The sequence below is a fragment of the Myxine glutinosa genome, chromosome 8, assembly GCF_964187855.1.
Source record: "Myxine glutinosa chromosome 8, kmMyxGlut1.1, whole genome shotgun sequence".
In the NCBI taxonomy this organism is placed as follows: domain Eukaryota; kingdom Metazoa; phylum Chordata; class Myxini; order Myxiniformes; family Myxinidae; genus Myxine; species Myxine glutinosa.
Window position 1 is genome coordinate 144,635,137 of NC_136268.1, and position 20,254 is coordinate 144,655,390.

General features: G+C 43.7%; 1 protein-coding gene across 1 annotated transcript; it reads right to left on the minus strand.

Moving 5' to 3' along the window:
- Positions 1-52: 52 nt before the first annotated feature.
- Positions 53-20,135, minus strand: LOC144893407 (cytoplasmic dynein 2 heavy chain 1-like). The gene is made up of 11 exons (XM_078784010.1): positions 19,911-20,135; positions 17,831-18,028; positions 10,365-10,535; positions 10,052-10,190; positions 8,026-8,144; positions 5,318-5,462; positions 5,007-5,227; positions 4,737-4,871; positions 4,498-4,611; positions 4,161-4,272; positions 53-222 (listed from the first exon to the last, which is right to left on the minus strand). Exons 1-11 carry the CDS (start codon positions 19,911-19,913, stop codon positions 53-55), a joined length of 1,527 nt encoding a protein of 508 aa, XP_078640136.1. The 5' UTR covers positions 19,914-20,135.
- Positions 20,136-20,254: the final 119 nt, after the last annotated feature.

Here is a 20,254-nt window from a genome sequence, read left to right on the forward strand (position 1 = left end):
GAGGTTAAAAGACAGCTTATTGCCGGCCACAGGCTTTAGATTAGGAGTAAAATCAAAATTGCTCATAAAAGTCTTCCTTGCATGAGAAGAAACTTGCCTTCGCCTCGAGCTGCCGAACCCACACGATGTTGTTTACCACCTCCGGCAAGTTTTTGCCTGCTAGGGGACCGCCGGGTTCACCCGGTGTGCCATGACAGCATTGTACGAAGTCAGCTCGTAGTACTGAAATGGAAAACAAAGGAAATCAAAACCACGACGGCACTCTTCGACGTCGACCGATATGCCTCCGCCCACATTATTACATCATTATACACACCTGTACCAAGTTTCATTTAAATCCCTTCAGCTGTTCTCAAGCATCACATTTTTACCTGACATGACCTCTGCCCTTTGACCTCTTCATGCCATAATCCAATCAGTTCATCTTTGCATCATATATATACTTCTACCAAGTTAGTCAAAAATCCCATCACTGGTTCACAAGTTGATTGCGGAAAGTATGGATGGACTGAAGGAAAAGATGAACGAGTGGAAGGAATGTATGGAGGCAAAAAGTCTGAAGGTGAATATCGGAAAGACAAAGGTGATGGCAAGTGGTAAAGCATGTGGTGAAGTGGAAAGAACTGGGAAGTGGCCGTGTGCTGTGTGCAGGAAGGGTGTCGGAGTGAACTCCATTCAATGTACAATGTGCGCTGAGTGGGTTCATTAAAAATGCAGTGGTCTGAGACGGTCATTAACCAGTGTGGCAGCTACATTCAAATGTAAGGTGTGCACAGAGGGAGCTGCAGATGGAGGAAATGTTGAGTTGGATCTTGGAGATGGCGTGAAGCTGGAAAGTGTGAAAAACATTTTGCTACCTCGGAGACATGCTGAATGGAGAAGGTGGATCAGACTCGGCAACGGTTGCTAGAGTGAGATGTGCATGGAAGAAGTTTCGGGAACTGAGTGGCGTGCTGATGAGGAGGGGAGTGTCGTTGAAGCTGAAGGGAAAGGTGTATGCTGCATGTGTGAGAAGTGTTATGATTTATGGGAGCGAGACATGGGTAATGAACGTAGAGCAGCAACGAAGATTGGAAAGGGTGGAAATGCGAATGGTTCGATGGATGTGCGGAGTATCGTTGAGAGAGAGGAAGACAAATGATGAATTGCGAAAGATGATGGGAATAGAGCCTGTGATTGATGCTGTGAAGAGGAACAGGTCGAGATGGTTTGGTCATGTGTTGAGGAAGGATGAAAGTGACTGGTTGAGAAGAGTGATGGAAATTAATGTAGGAGGAAGTAGAGGACGGGGAAGACCGAGAAAGACTTGGCCAAAGATGGTGGAAGAAGAAATGCGGGCAAGGGGGTTAACAAGGAGAGATGCAGAAAATAGGGCAAGATGGAGAAGATCATCATGGGGACCGCAAGGCTAACCCCCGCTCTAGCAGGGAAAATAGCCTTAAAATGCATGTTGTTGTTTTGTTGGTTCACAAGTTAGCTTGGTAACAGAATTTTTACCTAATTGGACATCTGACATTTAACGTTTTGACCCCAAAATCGAATCAGTTCATCTTTACATCAGTATACATACCTGTACCAAGTTTGACTTAGATCCCTTCAGCCATTCTCAAGTTATAAACCTATTTGAGACTTTGACCTTTGACCTGTTGACCGCACAATCAAATCAGTTCATCTTTGCATCATAACAAATAATTGCACCAACTTTGGTTAAAAATCCCATCACTGGTTCACAAGTTATTGCGGTAACAGCATTTTCACCTAACATGACCTCTGACCTAGCTTTGACCTTGTGAACCCAAAATCGAATCAGTTCATATTTACGTACCTGCACCAAGTTTCACTTACACTACATAACCAAAAGTAAGCAGACACCCCTTCTAATTAGTGGATTCGGCTGTTTCAGCCACACCCATTGCGGACAGGTATATACAATCAAGCAAACAGCCATGCAATCTCAATAGACAAGCATTGGAAGTAGAATGGGCCGTACTGAAGAGCTTAGTGACTTTCAACGTGGCACCGACATAGTATGCCACCTTTCCAACAAGTCAGTTCATCAAATTTGTGCCCAGCTAGAGCTTTCCCGGTCAACTGTAAGTGCTGTTATTGCGAAGTGGAAACGTCTAGGAGCAACAACAGCTCAGCCGTGTAGTGGTAGGCCACACAAGCTCACAGAACAGGACCGCCGAGTGCTGATGTGCGTAAAAATAGTCTGTCCTCGGTTGCAATACTCACTACCGAGTTCCAAACTGCCTCTGGAAGCAACGTCAGCACAACAACTGTTCGTCGGGAGCTTCATGAAATGGGTTTCCATGGCTGAGCCAAGCCGCACACAAGCCGAAGATCACCATGCGCAATGCCAAGCGTCGGCTGGAGTGGTGTAAAGCTCGCCACCATTGGACTCGGGAGTAGTGCAAGCACGTTCTCTGGAGTGATGAATCACGCTTCACCATCGGGCAGTCCAACGGACGAATCTGGGTTTGGCAGATGCCAGCAGAACGCTACCTGCCTGAATGCATAGTGCCAACTGTAAAGTTTGGTGGAGGATGAATAATGGTGTGGGGCTGTTTTTCATTGTTTGGGTTAGGCCCCTTAGTTCCACTGAAGGGAAATCTTAACGCTACAGCATACAATGACATTCTAGACGATTGTGTGCTTCCAAATTGGTGGCAACAGTTTGGGGAAGGCCCTTTCCTGTTTCAGCATGACAATGCCCCCGTGCACAAAACGAAGTCCATACAGAAATGGTTTGTCGAGTTGTGGAAGAACTTGACTGGCCTGCACAGAGCCCTGACATAGACCCCATATAACACCTTTGGGATGAATTGGAACGCCGACTGCAAGCCAGGCCTAATCGCCCAACATCAGTGCCCGACCTACACCAATGCTTTTGTGGCTGAATGGAAGCAAATCCCCGCAGCAATGTTCCAACATCTAGTGGAAAGCATTCCCAGAAGAGTGGAGGCTGTTATAGCAGCAAAGAGGGGGGGGACCAACTCCATAAAAATGTCCATGATTTTGGAATGAGATGTTCGACGAGCACATACGATTGTGATGTTTGGGTGTCTACAAACTGTTGGCCATGTAGTGTATATCCCTTCAGCCATTCTCAAGTTATTGCAGTAACGAAAACCTATCACAGATGGACGGACAGACAACCCAAAAACATAATGTCTCCGGCGACTTAGGCATAAAAATGCATGAATGTTACGTGTACAATGTTATACGTAGCAATTACATAAAACACGTGGTAATTATGTCTAACACACATATACATGCCATAACTAATACAAACAAGCATTCTGAGTATTGCGCTGCAATACATGTCCCCTACCGGTAGTCTGCAATCCGGAAAGCTGTTGGGGAAAATACCAAAGTTCAAAGTGCCATAACTTTGCCAAAAATGATCGAAACGTCGTGAAGTTCGAACTTGATATGTAACTTATCATGAGGAAACCATGTACCAAGTTTGAAATCATTAGCATTAAGAGTTTAGAAAAAAAAAGTCCGGAAAACTGTTCTTTGCGTGACGGACGGACAGATGGACAGACTGACAGACGGAGGGATGGAGTGCAAACCTATAGTCCCCTCCGGTGTACACCGGTAGGGGACTAATAAAGGAAGGGTGTATGTAATACAGGAATATCATTATTACCCCAAGTACACGAAGCAAAAATCAGGTTTAAGCAAATTGGGTAAAAATGTCAAAGGGCAAAGCCATAGTAAATACAAATAGCCCTTATTAATCCGACCGCTGCTGCACAGCATGATACGGTCGGGTTTCTTTTTTAATCAATTCCGTGTTTCTTTATTTATTTAGCATTCGAGTTCAGTGTGTCTGTCCAGGCCATAATTTTTTTTTACCATTTTAGTTTTGTCATCAAATTTTCAAAAATCTCTTATGAGATAACGAAAGCACTAATCAAGAAATCTTACTTTTCTCTTTTTTATCTGTTGTTTTCGTCAAGTTTAGTTGAGCACAAAGCGGTCATGGACAGCCTTTGCACTTTGCAATTATTGCAATTATCTAGTTGGTTTCTCAAATGCAAGGTCATTTTAGACCTAATGCATGTATGCTTCACTGCAACTCATTTCTGTACATGTTCTGCAAGAGCTCCATTGCGTGCAACAAAAGTTAAGATGCCGTGCATGCCAGGTACCACGGATGTGCTCCAGCAAACGACCCAACAAGGTCTCTCTCTCCGTATACAGAGCGTGTGACACGTTTGGGCGTGCCACCAACTCCCGGAAGCGTAAGAACTCAGCCAACAGCTACACACATCAGAACGACAACAGAGGAGTGATGCTATGAGTGTTTCACCAGCTGTTTCAAACTTGTTTTTATACCTGTTGAACAGCAATGTTGAAAACATAGCCATCTCTCCAAAATAGCATGAACTTTCAGAAGATAATGTGGCGATGCCTTTTAACAATACATGTCTCCATTTATCCAGAAGTCTGATTTGTGCATACGAGACATGTCAGCTCAGTGATTACCTGCACCACACTTCCTTGTGCCTCTCTGAGCCTGAGTGCAAGTTTCTCAGCTGCTTTACGTTCTGCTTGCACCATACCAGAGTCAAACTCGCTCACGGCTGCCCGCCAAGGAGCCTGGTAGAACAGCAAGGACAATCGGCAACATTTCAACCAAAGGTAAGAGCAGTAGAACAAGTTGCAAGAAAAATGCAACACTATTAGAGGAAACTGACAAGAAGGACTAAGCAGAGGAAAACTACCTGATTGTGCATACTGTAGTGAAGTGGGTTTTGGGAACACAATGGCTGGAGGGTCTGTTTGACACCCAATGTTCCTTGCTCCAGTGGAGGCAACAGGATTTCAACTTGAGAAAGCACTGTTCGCAGCAACTGCACCTGAAATTATAATCAACTATAATAAGGGACATTGCAGATAAGACATTCGTGTTACCACAGTTTTTACAGCACACAGCTATTGCGACACTCCGAGTACTGTTGCAAATGCATCATAGGTTGCTGCTTCATTCTGACCTCCCGCAATCTGTCTGCAAGCTGAACAAGCTCTTCCGGCTGCACGCAATCGCCATGCCAATGTCGCAGAGTTCCTGGCCTTGTGAGTTGCTGGCAGGCGTCTAACCAGCCACGACACACCGTCTCTGCCTTGTTTAGCATCGGTTCCACAATTCCAAAAGAGCCCGTCCATATGTCAATAGTTGATAATCCCCGTCGTACGAGCCAGCAGAAGGCTCCCGCTGACAGAAACAAGAGGACAAACGTGCAAGATATTATGCCCCAGAAATGACTGCATGACGTTTTGGTTGTGCAGGAAATTTGAAACTCACAGATAAGGTGCAAAAGATGCTGCATGCGGCTCTCGGGATATGGGGAGTGTTCCGTTTGGCCCCAAACCTCTTCAACAACTTGATGGCTTGCGTCCACAAGGTCCTGTCCCTCATCGAGTTGCCATGTTTCACAGTGCGAGAACAACTAGAGGAGATAATAGCAGAATGATTCTAATCAATTTCATAAGATTCTATTTCAGAGGAGGGAATACAAATGTGGCACATGGAGTCTTCTGTAATTACAATATCATATTTGAGCGATTTAATGTAAACCACAAAAACATGGTAAAGTTGCTGGATTGGTCCATATGGCATTCACAAAACATTTGCAATAAATAGTATTGCATCATTCCTCTTTAATAACATGGCTGAACACATTCCCCTGATGTTTGTATTGTGTTTTGTTTGTTGTTAGTTCATTTTTACAGGAATGAAGACTCGTAGCGGAGCTGACACACACACACACACACACACACACACACACACACACACACACACACACACACACACACACACACACACACACACACACACACACACACACACACACACACACACACACACACACACACACACACACACACACACACACACACACACACACACACACACACACACACACACACACACACACGGCTGTTAGATAAGACAAACATAGCTACTGAACTTGGAGGAAGTGCCATAACTTCCCGGGGCACTCCAGGTACCAACGACATCACAACAATGGCGCCGCCTTTCCCACCGCACTCAGCGGGGCATTTCTGCAGGAGAATTTCCTCCACATGGATGCAAACTATGGGGATGGGATTGTCCATACTCTATCCTTCTAAAGTCTAAATGGTGAGCGACAAGCAAGAAAGCATCATGTACAATTTTCTAAATCTTTGGTAAGACCCGGCCAGGGTTTGAACCATCAACCTCAAAGATGCAAAGCAGACGTTCTAACCTTTACACCACCGAATGAGATAATCACCGAGTCAGGTGTTGTTGCTACTTATCCTGGCCATCTTTCATGCTCTACCTGAACCATTTGTCCAGAGTAGGTGAGGGCATGACAGAGACCTAATGGGGGATGAGGGAGGGGGTTGGACTTCTGAGGAGCTAGCCAGATGAGTTACTTATAGCATGGAGTTGGAATTTGGTTCGGGTGCCAGTCATCCATGGTAACTCACCAGCTCTTCGTCAAAAGACACCGTGGGGTTTTTAATATCCGCCAGCTAATGCAAGCAAATGGGTCCAAACCTTCATGTCGATACAACAGATGGTTCATTTTTGACATAATTGTGTGCCTGTGATGACGAAGCTGGTGCATGTCACATTCAATGCTTTCAACGAATCTCCCCCTTCATTGGCATGCCCACTAAGCATTGTGCGTTATGCAATGTGGGACCCACAGCTTCGACCACAAACATGGCAGGTATAGACTGCTCCTTGCGGAGCTTGGCGTAGTCACGTTTTCCTTTCTTGCTTCCGCTGTCTCTCGATAGCAAGTGTCCCACATTCAGAGTGGTCCAGGCCTTTGCAGCAAATGTTGCGCCAAGCTGACCTGTTTGTGGTTTGATGTTCCCAGGTGACGACTGGAACAGCACAAGACTTGAGTGTAAACTTTGACCGCCGCATGACTGTTTTTTTTATGGAATACCAAGTCGAGGCGCGTATAAAGGCTAACACACAGTGAGGAAGGGGGTTGAGGTGCATATAAAGGCTAACACACAGAACGTGTCGAGGCGCATATAAAGGCTAACACACAGAATATATAACAAAAGGAGCAGGAGACGAGAGGGGGTGGGAGAGGGAAGCACAACAACAGTCTGGAATAGGGACATCACAATCTGTGGAAGGGAGAGGGCTGGGGTACACGGGATAAACAAGAAGGACACTACAAGGACTTCAGGACAGAAACAGGGTTAAACCACTCTTAAATTTTCCAAATTAACTTTCCTTCCCTGGGGAAGGTTGGCCTTCCTAGGAAGGATATTTTATATATATCTTCTTCTTTTTTTCTTTTTTTTTAATGAAATATAATCTTTTGTTTCTATATTTTTCTATTTTTTTTTTCTTTCTATTTTTTAATCAATATTTTCTTCCTATATAATAATACACGAATCTATACTATATCTACGTAATAATAGGCCAACTTTGCTTCTCCAGGCCTTCACGCCCAATCAGTGTGCTGAGCAACAATGTTCAATGTCGAAGCAAACTTTGCTTCTCTTGGGGGAGGTGTGAAGGTCTAAAGGGTAGAAAGGAGTCTGATGGTCTTCAGGGTTATAAAGGGTCTAATATGATCGAAAGGGTCTTAGGATTGTAAAGGTTCTAATATAATCAATATGCATACTCACATTCTGTGCAGACAAACAAATAAACAGACTAAAGGGACAAACAGACAATCAAACAATCAAACTGACCCAAATGCAATACCCTCTCCTCTGGTGAGGCGAATATCATAGTAAATGGATTTTTTTCATTTTTCCTTATATGTTAATGTAATATAAGCCCAAACACAAAGTCTTGGATCAACTGTTCATCATTTTATCCATATTATGTTCTTCCCTTATATCATTTCTGATTAAAATCCATGTAGACCTGCTCGCAATCACATGAAAACCTTTTGCAATGCTCAGGACTTGCTCAATGCAAGATTAACAGGTGCAAGCTGCAAACTAATATATAGGAAGGTTAACTGTGGTTGCGTCACTGTTGCGTACCTTGACGAGGGGTTGAAATAACGTTTGAAAATGGTGAGCTCGCTCACGTCGCGGCCCAGGTCGCAGAGATCCAGCAACCTCAGCCCAGAACTCAAACTCATCCGATGGAGTAATAATTCCTGAATAAAACACTTGCATTTTAACCCATTATTTTACCCTAAAGCACAATAGTAAAATAGTGTTTCTCATTGTGTTTTGTGCTGGTGTTTGGTTGTTATTGTTGGACTGTCGCGCTAAAAATAAAATCACCAAAACTGCTGCCAGCCTCTGCGGTGAGCAAGTTGCACAACCAGCAATCCACCATGGATGCTGAATTGTAAGCACTAACATCCAAAAAGTTAGGCAAGCCTATGCTCCATATACACAAGCAATTATTCAAAATAAGGGGTCTGGTGATCACAAATTTTGCAAAAGGCAAAATTAAATACCATCTAACTCATAAAAATTGAATTTGTCAAATATTTGGTGGCAATATATTTTGAGTTCTTCTTCTTTCGCATACAATACATGTCCGTGGGCAGCAGCATTTGCTGCCCACTGAGCAGGAATTTGGAGCTTCAACAGGGCGCCAGCGAGAGCTCGCGTACTCTTCACGAAAGACACCATGGGATTGTTAACGTCCATAAACTAATGTTGGCAGATGCGACATCCAGCTTGAGCATCCTCCAATGGATGGCAGACATATTGATATCTCACCCTGCATGTGAAACAACAAGATGAAAGTTTCTAGCTGGGTCGAGATTCAAACCCAGGCTAGATAGCTCAGAGGCGAGTGTGTGTACCTGTAGGCCATCCAGTGACTGGATGCAAAAACTTCAAATTTTATCAAAGCAAAAAAGTAAAATGAAACAGTGTTACCTAATCAACAAAATACCCTTGTCTACTTGTTGAGCGAGTAAATTGAGGCCAATAAAGGATTCGATTGTTGCCAAATTGAAAGAAACATTAACATTTCATCAAAAAACTCTCCAACTCAGGATTTGTGGCATTCTGTGCTTTCCCCTTTGATCCCACAGCAAAAATGAGTCTTACATTTTTTTCAAACAATTCAGAAATAAAACAATTTAAATTTATCAATCACTCGTAGAAGCCGTTGGTAAAAAATACCACGATCTAAAATTAGAAAAAAGGAAGCCTTTTCTTGTGCTGGTTGAAAGAGCTCAAAAATGTGAGGTTAAATATTTCCTAACGGCAAAAAAAATAATTTTCAGGAGTGACCGAGGCAGCGATCTGTTGTCTATACACTTCCCATGCTCAATTTTTTTCTCTGATTGAAAAAATTATAATTTTCCCATAGGTTTGCATTAATTTGAAATAACCCTTTCTCTGGAGAACGTTTCCATGTTTCAGTGTGGGACAGACAGCATTAACCTATTTACCTTATTATAATTCACGGACCGGTGTGTGGGTGTGTTTGTGTTTAATGTGCTACTCCTCCTACAGCTCTGGGCCGATTACATCCAGACTTGCTACATAGGATCAGCATGACCCAAATTAATGCAGAGGGGTGTTTTTATATTTACTGGTGGTCTTGAGGGGCGAGTGGGGCTTAAGGGGAGCAGAGGGGGACACCAATTCTCTGTGTAAATGTGTTTCGTGCAGCGCCGCCTCCAGGTAGGAAAGGGCATTACAAGTCCCCAACCTTCACATTGCAGTATTCCTGTCCCCACTTTCCACAGCCCAGTGAGGTGTTTTGAATTATAAGCAGTCGGCATGTTTTTGCTTCATGCATGTGACCCGGGTTATTTTTTTATTTTCAGGTGGCAAATGAGGCAACTGTCAGTTGCTTGTACACCGTCCAATAAAGGTAATGTGTCAGAAGAACGTGTTGCATGCTTGGAGCAACATCGTCCGGAGGGTGGGTATTCTGCTAGTTCATATAAAAGATGACTTCTAAGTTCTGTATACACCACTAAAGACCCCTTGTGCATAGACAAAGAGATGGGTTCTTATTGTTATTACTGTTGTACAATGCCAACGCCTTGAACCTCAAATGCAAAATAATTGTTTTTGTTATGATTCATACCTGAAAGATGTTCTTCCATATCTCCAGAATCACTCAGCCGACTGGCGGGTCCTAAGCGAGTAAGGCGGCCCAGCACAGCCTGCAGCTCGAGAAGCAGCTTGTGCAACCGGCTTTCACTGTCTGTCTCCCACCACTCATGCTGGACAAACACCCCGCACATGATTCAACGACAAACAAAATAAATAAATAATCATTGGAGAAAAAAAGATGTCTCATTGAAAGCAAATACAACACACAACAAGATCCAAAGGTTGTATAAATCAGGCTTCAAACCAACGCTCGACCAGCTGTCGTCCTATTACTATGAAAGTACCTTCAATAAAATTGGGCTGTATACTTGTCGAAATGCTGTGTAGAGGGAGCTTATGGCAGAGCCAGAGAATGACAGCATGAGGATGTTGTTACGCAAGTCTCCAAGCATTATGGGCCGTGCATGCACTTTGTAAAACACGATGATAGTTCCTCGACCTTCCACGGTATTCACCTGTCAAAAGACAAATGATTAATTGATAGAAAAATAATGCAACAGAAGCAGGTGCATCGCTATGCCTTAGCAATGGCTGTTTAGTTTGCAAATCCTCATTGAGAAACATGGCACAAGGTTCCCTGTAGTTTTACGGAAAACAAATAATTAATCATATGTATAAATAAATAAATAATATATATATATATACAGTGCGTATCAAAAAAAAGGTAATCCGAATTCAAGGGGTTAATATGCAAAGGTTATTTAGTTTGACAATTTACATGTGGTTTACCAATTATGAGGAGATCCTCAGCTTTCCATTGATACCTTTCATGCATCATTGCTGTCACACATGACCGAGTACATGTTCATTGAAAATTACAAGTTCAAATCGCATTTTTACAAGTTTGGCTTGTCGGTGCAAGACAGTTTGAAATGGACGCATTACTTGTCGACTGCCAAGTTGATTATGTAAAATTGTTAAGCTGGTCTGGTAATCGTCGGTTGCGTCATCCTTTGTTTAAGATGGGTATTTAAGATGGGCCTACAGTGGATGGGTTTAGAGACAGTCTGAGTCGTTGAAAAGATGGTTCAACTTACGACTGAACAGCGGACCTTTGTGGTTACAACCTTTCACTAAACTGGTAGTTTGCAGCGAACTCGTGATGCCTTCAGGGAACGTTTCCCAGAAAGGGAGCCTCCAGCAGCCAAAACCATCTGGGCGAATGTTAGAAAATACCAAGAGCATGGCACTAGCCTCAACCGCAACAAGGAGAATTCTGGTAGGAGGCGCACTGGGTGATCGGAAATGAACATTGCAGCAGTAAGGCAGCAAGTTTTGGAGCATCCTAGGGATACCAGCGCAAGACGAAATGGGACGGGATTGCCTTCGGCAACATTCAACCGAATCACAAGATTGGACCTCCACCAACATCCATATCGGATTCACATCCAGCATCAACTTACGCCAGGGGATTTTGCCAGGAGGCTGGTGCTTGCTAGATGGTTGATAGCACGTTGTGAAGCAGATGCCAATTTCCTGTGGTATCTCGTTATCGGCGACGAAGCTGCTTTCGCCATGGATGGCAAGGTCAATACCCATAATGTTCTTGAATATGCACCGACAGGACAACCCCCGGAAATTTATTTTGACACCAACATGAATCGACAAAAGTGGACTGTTTGGTTGGGACTTTGTGGAAGTGGTCAGGTGATCGGACCATTTTTCTTTCAAAGGAATGTCAATGGTAACAGGTATCTGCAGATGATCATTGATCAATGATGAAGTTTTACCGCAGGTGGAGGAGAACTTTGAGCGACAGGTTTGTGGTGTCTTCAGATATCTCTGGGGCCCACTTGGAGTTTGCAAAAAAGCACCTAAAGGACTCTCAGACTGTGAGAAAGAAGATTCTGTGGACTTTCATGTGTCTTTCACTGAGGAGAGGCTTCTGTCTGGCCACTCTGCCATAAAGCCCAGATCGGTGGAGTATTGCAGTGATGGTTGTCCTTCTCGAAGTTTCTCCCATCTCCACACAGGATCTCTGGAGCTCAGCCAGAGTGACCATCGGGGTCTTGGTCACCTCTCTTACCAAGGCCCTTCTCCCCCCATTGCTCAGTTTGGCCGGGCGGCCAGCTCTAGGAAGAGTCCTGGTTGTTCCAAACTTCTTCCATTTAAGAATTATGGAGGCCACTGTGCTCTTGGGAACCTTCAATGCAGCAGAATTGTTTGTAGGCTTCCCCAGATCTGTGCCTCGACACAATCCTGTCTCTGAGCTCTGCAGGCAGTTCCTTCGACCTCATGGCTTGGTTTTTGCTCTGATATGCATTGTCAGCTGTGAGACCTTATATAGACAGGTGTGTGCCTTTCCAAATCATGTCCAATCAATTGAATTTACCACAGGTGGACTCCAATCAAGGTGTAGAAACATCTCAAAGATGATCAAGAGAAATGGGAGGCACCTGAGCTAAATTTCAAGTGTCATAGCAAAGGGTCTGAATACTTATGTAAATGTGATATTTCCGTTTTTTCTTTTCAATAAATTTGCAAAACTTTCTCAAAAATCTGTTTTCTCTTTGTCATTATGGGGTATTGAATGTAGATTGATGAGGGAAAAAATGAATTTAAACGATTTCAGCATAAGGCTGCAACATAACAAAATGTGAAAAAAGTGAAGGGGTCTGAATACTTTCTGAGTGCACTGTACATATGCCCCAGAGAGGAATGACCCTTCCAGCCACCCCGGTGCGGAACGGGTGTACGAGTAATTTTAATTGATAGATTAACTTAAACTTTTCCCGTCTGTCACTCGGGACGGGTACTTTTATTCATGTCAAATAAATCAGAGGAGAGTGCCTAATGACGTGTTTGGTTAAAAAAAAATAAACTAGCGTGGTGATTTTTATTATTAAACACATTGATCAAACTTGACTGTAGATAAAGTCAAGTCTAAAAGTCATTTTTCAGTTGGTTTAACAAAGACCCTGGCATGCTGCAGGAAGAAACACTCCCACTGATGGTAGGATGAGTCAGTGGGTCATAAATGAAAACCAGATTTGTTTTGCTATTAAAGTGAATATTTTGATTCGAGTATCCTTTGACTGTTGGAAGAAGTATGGTAATTTTATCCTGTGTGATGGATACACATTAAAGCTAGCTGGTGTTGAGTTCATCTATACAGGAGCTTTGCCAGAGTGTTAATCTGATCGATTAAAATATGTATTGTGTAATTTGAATAGATTAAATATTTAAAAATAACATGTCATGTCTGTGCCACATAATGGGCAGGCTTAAGAACAAACTAGGTTTGAATTCTACACACTGCAGTTAGCCTTCTGTCTCACGTCAGTTGACAACCAGTCTGTTATCTCAAGGTCGGACTTTGATGTCATGTAGTTTGCTTGGGGCCTCCACAGGGACATCATATTTACAGTTACTTTCTGGGAAACTCGTTCCTTGGGGAATTTTGTTGTCTCGGTAACTGACTGGGGTCTTCTCATTGGCCGAGGTTCTCCGAGGCCCCAGACAGGGTGAAACCTACTCTTGACACATCTCCTCAAGGTCTCTTGGCCCCCTTCTCCACCTCCCTGCCTCTATACTTTCAAGTTCACCCCACCAACAGTTATTGGGGTGGAAAACACTATATAAGGGGCTCTGTAACAAGGGATGTCCAGAGATAGGCTGGTTGTCATTGTTTTTTGTCATATGAGTGCTGTCAATTTTTGTACTTGAGTTATGTACTTGATGCTTGTAAAGAAAGCCCTATCTCTCCCAAGCATTAAAATAACTCTTCATTGTAAATCCACGGAGAGGACTTGAATTATTTCCCCGCTAATTCACCCCAGATCCATCTTGTTTGAAATTCCAACTTCTTTCCTGGAAGTCCTGGCAGTGTCCATATGTTTTATACCTCTCCCACCCTCTCCCACCCTCTCCCCCCTTCCCATGCCTCCCCCCCCCCCCCCCAAAGCCCTCTCCCTCCCACAGATCTCTCGATGTCTCCATGTCTCTCGGTCCCTGCTCTCAAATGTTGTGTTTGTGTCCTTCCCTCTCTCTCCCCATCTTGTCTACCGCTCCCGATGTAATATATGTTTTATGTGTCGGTTTGTCTTTCTGTGTGATTAATGTTCGCTCTTTCACGAGCCTCGATCTTGTATACAAAAAAAAAGAAGAAAAAAAAGAAGAAAGCCCTATCTCTCCCGAGCATTAAAATAACTCTTCATTGTAAATCCACGGAGAGGACTTGAATTATTTCCACTACAATGTATGTTGACCTAATATTGATCTAATTAAACCCTCGACAACAGCAAGCATCTCAATTGCAAAGCCCATCCACGTCTACTTTGTACTCAAATATATACTTGAAGAAAACAACGGCTAAAAAACAAAAATGTACATTTTCTTAATAATTTTCTCCATATTCTCATAATAAAAGTTTATTGAAAATTTGATGACCAGAGTTCAAATAGTAAAACTGTTATGGCCTGGACAGACAGACAGACAGACAGACAGAAGCGAATGTGAAACCCCGTCTCGTGCTGCTTGAGTGACAGGCTAAAAATACCTTTTGCGAGATTTGTTAGTGGTAAAGGAAATAATCTTGTGGAGCTCTAACATTATTTGAAAGTTAGCTCGGGCGCCAGCGATAACTCGCCTCCTCTTCAGGAAGCACAATTGAATAGGATTTTAACCTCCACCAACTAATTCTAGCAGTTGGGACACCCAGCTTAACATCCATCTGAGGAACAATGTACATAGTGATGCATCACCATGTCTGAGAAATACCATGGTGACAGTTTACATAGCTGGGCCGACATTCAAACCTCGACTCCACAGCTTGCAGGTGAATGCGTACACAGTTTCTGCAAGGCCATAAGTTGTAAAAAAAAAAAAAAAAAAAATACAATGTGGTACACGATATTAAAGTTCCAATAAAAAACGCAATATGTTCCCATATATTATTTTACTATAGTATTGTTGCGGTTCTGTAAACCAGCACTCTGAAAAGCAACGGGAACCACCATGCAAGTTCCGGAGTTAGTCATTCCTCCTTAAGCGCTCAGATAGACCTCCCTTCTGTGTAGTAGGTTTCATGGGCCAATACGTGTTGTGTGGGATTAGCTAAGGATTTCCTCTCTTTCCTTATTCATCTCTAAAAACAAAGTGCTATTCCCATCGAGTCACCGTGGAAGTAGAACAGCCCATTTGTATATCTGGGCCAAAACGGTATCCAAATTTCTGTGACAATTCCCAACAGTCACCACCATGGCCGCCACCAAAAGTAACCGCTATCAAACGCCCAACCATCTCCGCACCACCATACCACAACTATCGTCCTCTACAAGAAGAAACAGCAACCCACCTCACACCTTAATTAACCACCACACTCAACCACCTCCGCTCAATCCTGACTGCTAACCACCATCCCGCAGATTTAAGACCTTCACCAAGCAACAAAAACAACAACAGTTGTACTGTTGTAAGTAAAAGTAAAAGTAAAAACAACAACAACAGTCTTGGAATAATCCTCTCCAAGAAGTTCTGTCACTCGAGCTTTTGGGTCTCACTATCTGCCATGATCTATCCTGGGAAAACCACATTTCAAATCTGGCCTCCAAAGCCAGTCGCCGACTGGGCATCCTCCGTCGTGCGAAGTCCTTCCTTGGCACACCTGAGCTCCTCACCACATACAAGGCTTTCATCCGCAGCTCAATGGAATACTGCTCTCCCCTCTGGGCTGGTGCTCCTGCCTCACACCTAGCTCGGCTTCACGCTGTTGAAACCAAAGCGTTCAGAATCATTGGAATCTCCCGCGATGAAACTAACTCCGAGGGCCTTTCACTTACTCACCGCAGGCAGGTTGGTGGTCTTTCCGTCTTCTACCGACTCCTCTCCGGCCTTGCCCCCCCAGCTCTCTCTGGGCTCTGTCCCGCAAATATTCCTACAGGTCGCACAAGATCTGCCTGCAACCCTCTTATGGTTAAACTGCCAAAATCAAGACTCTCTGCTCACCTTCACTCCTTCATTCCTCTTTTCTTCTGCCTCTCGAACAAACTCCCTCACTCTCTTCAATCCCACTCCACACTCCAGGTCTTTAAAACAGCTGTTCACCACCATCTCTTATCTTCCCCCATCCAAAACCTTGATCTTTTCTACCCCCGCTAAATTCACCCCAAATCCTACACTTTTTTGAAATACCAACTTCTGTCCTGGAAGTCCTTGGTCTCCTTGTGTTTGATACTTCTCCCACCCCTTCCCACGCCTCCTCCCCCCAAGCCCTCTCCCTCCCACACTTCTCCCTGCTCTCAAATGTTGTGTTTGTGTGCTTCCCCTTCTCTCCCCATCTTGTCTTCCGCTCCCTCTTTTATATATTTTGTTTGTCTGGTTGATTTGTTTGTGAAATAAATGTTAGCTCTTTCATGAGCCTCGATTCAGTATACAAAAAACAAAACAAAACAAAACAAAAAAAACAACAACAACAGGCATTTTAAGGCCATTTTCCCTGCTAGAGTGGGGGTTAACCTTGCGGTCCCCATGACAATCTTCTCCATTTTGCCCTATTTTCTGCATCTCTCCTTGTTAACCCCCTTGCCCGCATTTCTTCTTCCACCATCTTTAGCCAAGTCTTTCTCGGTCTTCCCCGTCCTCTACTTCCTTCTACATTCATTTCCATCACTCTTCTCAACCAGTCACTTTCATCCTTCCTCAACACATGACCAAAGGGAACCATGACCTTCACCAAGCAACCACTGCAAATTCTCACTGCCCTGCTTTTACCTTCAAAACTCAACAACAGCTGTATGGTATGAGGCAGGTACTGGCATTGACGCACTTTGTATCACCATCTTCAAACCCCGCTAATGGGAAGCACAAAGGTGCGCTAACTTCACTTTAACTTCCTGCAGACAGCCATGACTGTCCCCTTGCTTGCCATACCATTTAGGGTCCTAGAACATGTTCGCGCAAACAAACACGCAGCAAAATACGTCCGCCCCATGTTAAGTGAGGAGCTCCGAGCTGCGGCTGGGTTTGGACGCCATGAGGACATTGCGGGCGCAGCAAACTCGTGGCAAGCATGACGTCAGCAAAAGGCCTGCCTGGGCCAATGAGCACACCGCGATATGGCTAAACGGGGCGGCACATGAACCTTGCCCACAGCCACCATGCCTGGAAGAGGTGTGGCATGAACCCAGACCTTCGCCTAGCCCCTCCCCTCTCTGGACAGATAAAAAGCAGTCGTGAGCCATCCATTAATTGTTGGTATTGAGTCTAGGAGTCAGTCTGGGACAGAAAACCGTGCAGGCAATGCAGCCGCAAGCTCCATACGAACCACCAGCAACCCATCTAATTCGAGGGGACTTAAAACATCCATAATTCTTGGGCAATTAAGCCATCCGTAATTTATTGGGGAATGAAGCCTTACATAAATCTTGGGGAATTAACCCATCAATAATTCTGGGAGAATTGAGCATTCCATAAGGGCAGGTTATTTGCTAGGACCCGAAATATAAACAGGCCTAGCAGCCTTACATTGAAATCCAAAGTAGAGCATGCTCCAACATGAGCAACCCTGCCAGCATTTCAACAAAAGGTCAGTTTATAGGTTATTTTGACCCAATCAGGGAATCCGACTTCAAACAATCAATAGTGAAGAATCTGTCAACTGAGCTACAATGGTACAAATAACATCATATAATCACTTCCGTGGGTCGTTCTTGCGCTGCAAACTATTTATATTTTGTTCCAAATTCAAATCGGTGAAATATATTATTTTTAACAAGTGATAGATTTTCCAAGCTCGCTCTGATCCACTCACCTCGTTAGCCAGATGAAGCTCACCCGCATCACACCAGCCCACCAACACACCCACACCGCCATCCTCCAGAAATGAGTTCAACGCCGAGCTCTCGTGTACCTCTTTGCACGTGACCTTATCAGCCCCGAGGCCCAGAAACTCTCCAGCCATCGAGATGAGAAAGGTCTTCCGAGCATCTTTGGCCGGCATCTTGCTTACCTGCTCAATAAAAGCAATCTCAGCATGGCATGTCTACATTTTGTACAAATATATTTCATTTCGTTTTAAACTGGATGAGTTTCGCCACTAAAGCTGCTGAAGTGGGTTCTGTGACAATCATTCTCAAACAATAAACCGTTACTTGACCATGATGTATTATAGAGTGTGAAGGGCGGCCTACACATATATAAATGCACACTCTCCTTTGAGGAATCTCGGACTGGGATTGAATCTCAGTCCTTTAACTTGGAGACAAGGTGATTCATCACTCTGTGAGCATCCATCAGAAGGACATTAAGCCTGGCATCCCAGCGTTAGTCGGTGGACGTTAAAGATCCCATGGTGTCCTCCGCGAAGAGTAAGCGCGCTTACTCTTCGCGGAGGACACCATGGGATCTTGGAGGACAACATGGGATCATCTGATGGATGCTCACACAGTGATGAATCACCTCGTCTCCAAGTTAAAGGACTGAGATTCAATCCCAATCGCGAGTTATCACCGGCACCATAAACAAATTCCAAATTCCTGCCCTCACGGACTGCTGGGAAGGCAACGGCAAACCATCCAGAACAACCCTTGCCAATAAACTGCTTTCACGTCATTAAAGAGTATGGTGTACAGCGGTCATCTTCGAGTGTGAATTGCGTAAAAAGTGTTCGGCCATCATAATGCATCCATAAGCAAAAAATGAAATGTTGTGAAAAATTCTAGTTCCAACGAAGTCATACATAATGCAGAGAAAAAGCAATTTCTTGTTATCGTCTGTTGTTTCATAATTTCATAATGCAGAGAAAATTGTCGTTTCAAACAACAATTAATCTCCTCTCGGGAATTCAAACTGCAAATTTCAACGAGAGCGAAGTCTATGGCGCGCCATCGCAAATCCCCACGGTTAGCCGATCTGAAGCAAAATCGAAAGATGACAAAAGGTTCCACCACGAATTGGCCAATATCAGATTTAGAGTTTAAAAATTGTCCCCACTTTGACACCTATGACTCCAAGTCTCCCTTGGGGCATGAACCCGGGGTTCAAAATAAATAAATAACTACATATTGTATGCGTCCCCAATGTTCATTGCATATATATATATATATATACTGTATATATAAAGTTTCATTTTAAAAGTTTTAAAATGTACCCATTATTGCATTTTTTGGTACTTGATATTTTGACCCCGCCCTTCGGGGCGGAGCCAAATTGATGCTGCTCATGCACCTTCTTTCCACCACGTGGTGTCGTGGTGATCATATGCAGTACTACCAGGTTTGGTAAATTCATGGACAACCGTTTAGGAGACATCGTGACGGACATAATTAAGCGTGGCATAATTAAATAACAATAACATGCATTCGATTCATTTCGGGACCGTAAGCAAACAAACAACCATAACCGGTTATACTATAGTTAAAACTAAAAGATTAATTTTTAATTTGCCTTATTCAATAATACCACCCCACCACAATTGCCGATGATCCGGAATGGAGCGGGTGTTTCTAGTAATACAGTCAGAAACTAAAACAGTAAAAGACCAACACGGCTTACCTCAGGAGCAGAGCTTGACGGCACATCATGAGCGGTGTATAGTACATCCGTTGGTCCCTTGTTTCGTATCGAAAAATCTCCCGATAAACTCATAACGTTGTTATAAACATTATTTTATTGCTAAAAAAACAACTTTCGAATGAAACACCTTATTTAATATAAAAGTAAAAGCAAAAACAAGAGCACATTTCGTACTACAGAAATGCAGGCAATTTATCATGTAAAGAAAAGTCATCGCAAACTTGTAAAATACATTTTTCACCGACCATAAAGAATGTTTCACAATAAAGGTAAATCAGGGCGTAAATGCTCATGTCTTCACCCAGTTACACACTTACCATAGTCAGTACGGCGCTTGGGAAACGCGTGCCTAGTTACGCGCTCGCCGATCTGCACGTGTTACACGAAGCCCCATTAGGCGGGGCTAAATTAAAAGGCAAAGCTTGTACCGAACACCTGGCCGGTGCACACGAGATAATTGAACATTTTAAAGCTCATCTCTGCACTGGAGTCGCCTCGGTCACCAAGCGGCACTAGGCCCGGGCAGCGTTTGCATGGCAACACATAGCGCCATCTATGGTGCCTGCTCCCAAATTGCTTTTCTCTGCGGTCAGGTGACGTTAATGATCCCACCGCCGTGTATTTTTTTTTAGTAAAAAACGAAATCCTCAATTATAATTAT

Bases quoted from the DNA above. Each gene is read 5' to 3' on its own strand.
- LOC144893407 (XM_078784010.1), bottom strand. The intron at 10,536-17,830 runs GTGAGTGGATCA...GTCTTTTGACAG, and splicing joins AGCTTCATCTGGCTAACGAG to GTGAATACCGTGGAAGGTCG. The intron at 10,191-10,364 runs GTACTTTCATAG...GTGTTTGTCCAG, and splicing joins ACAGCCCAATTTTATTGAAG to CATGAGTGGTGGGAGACAGA.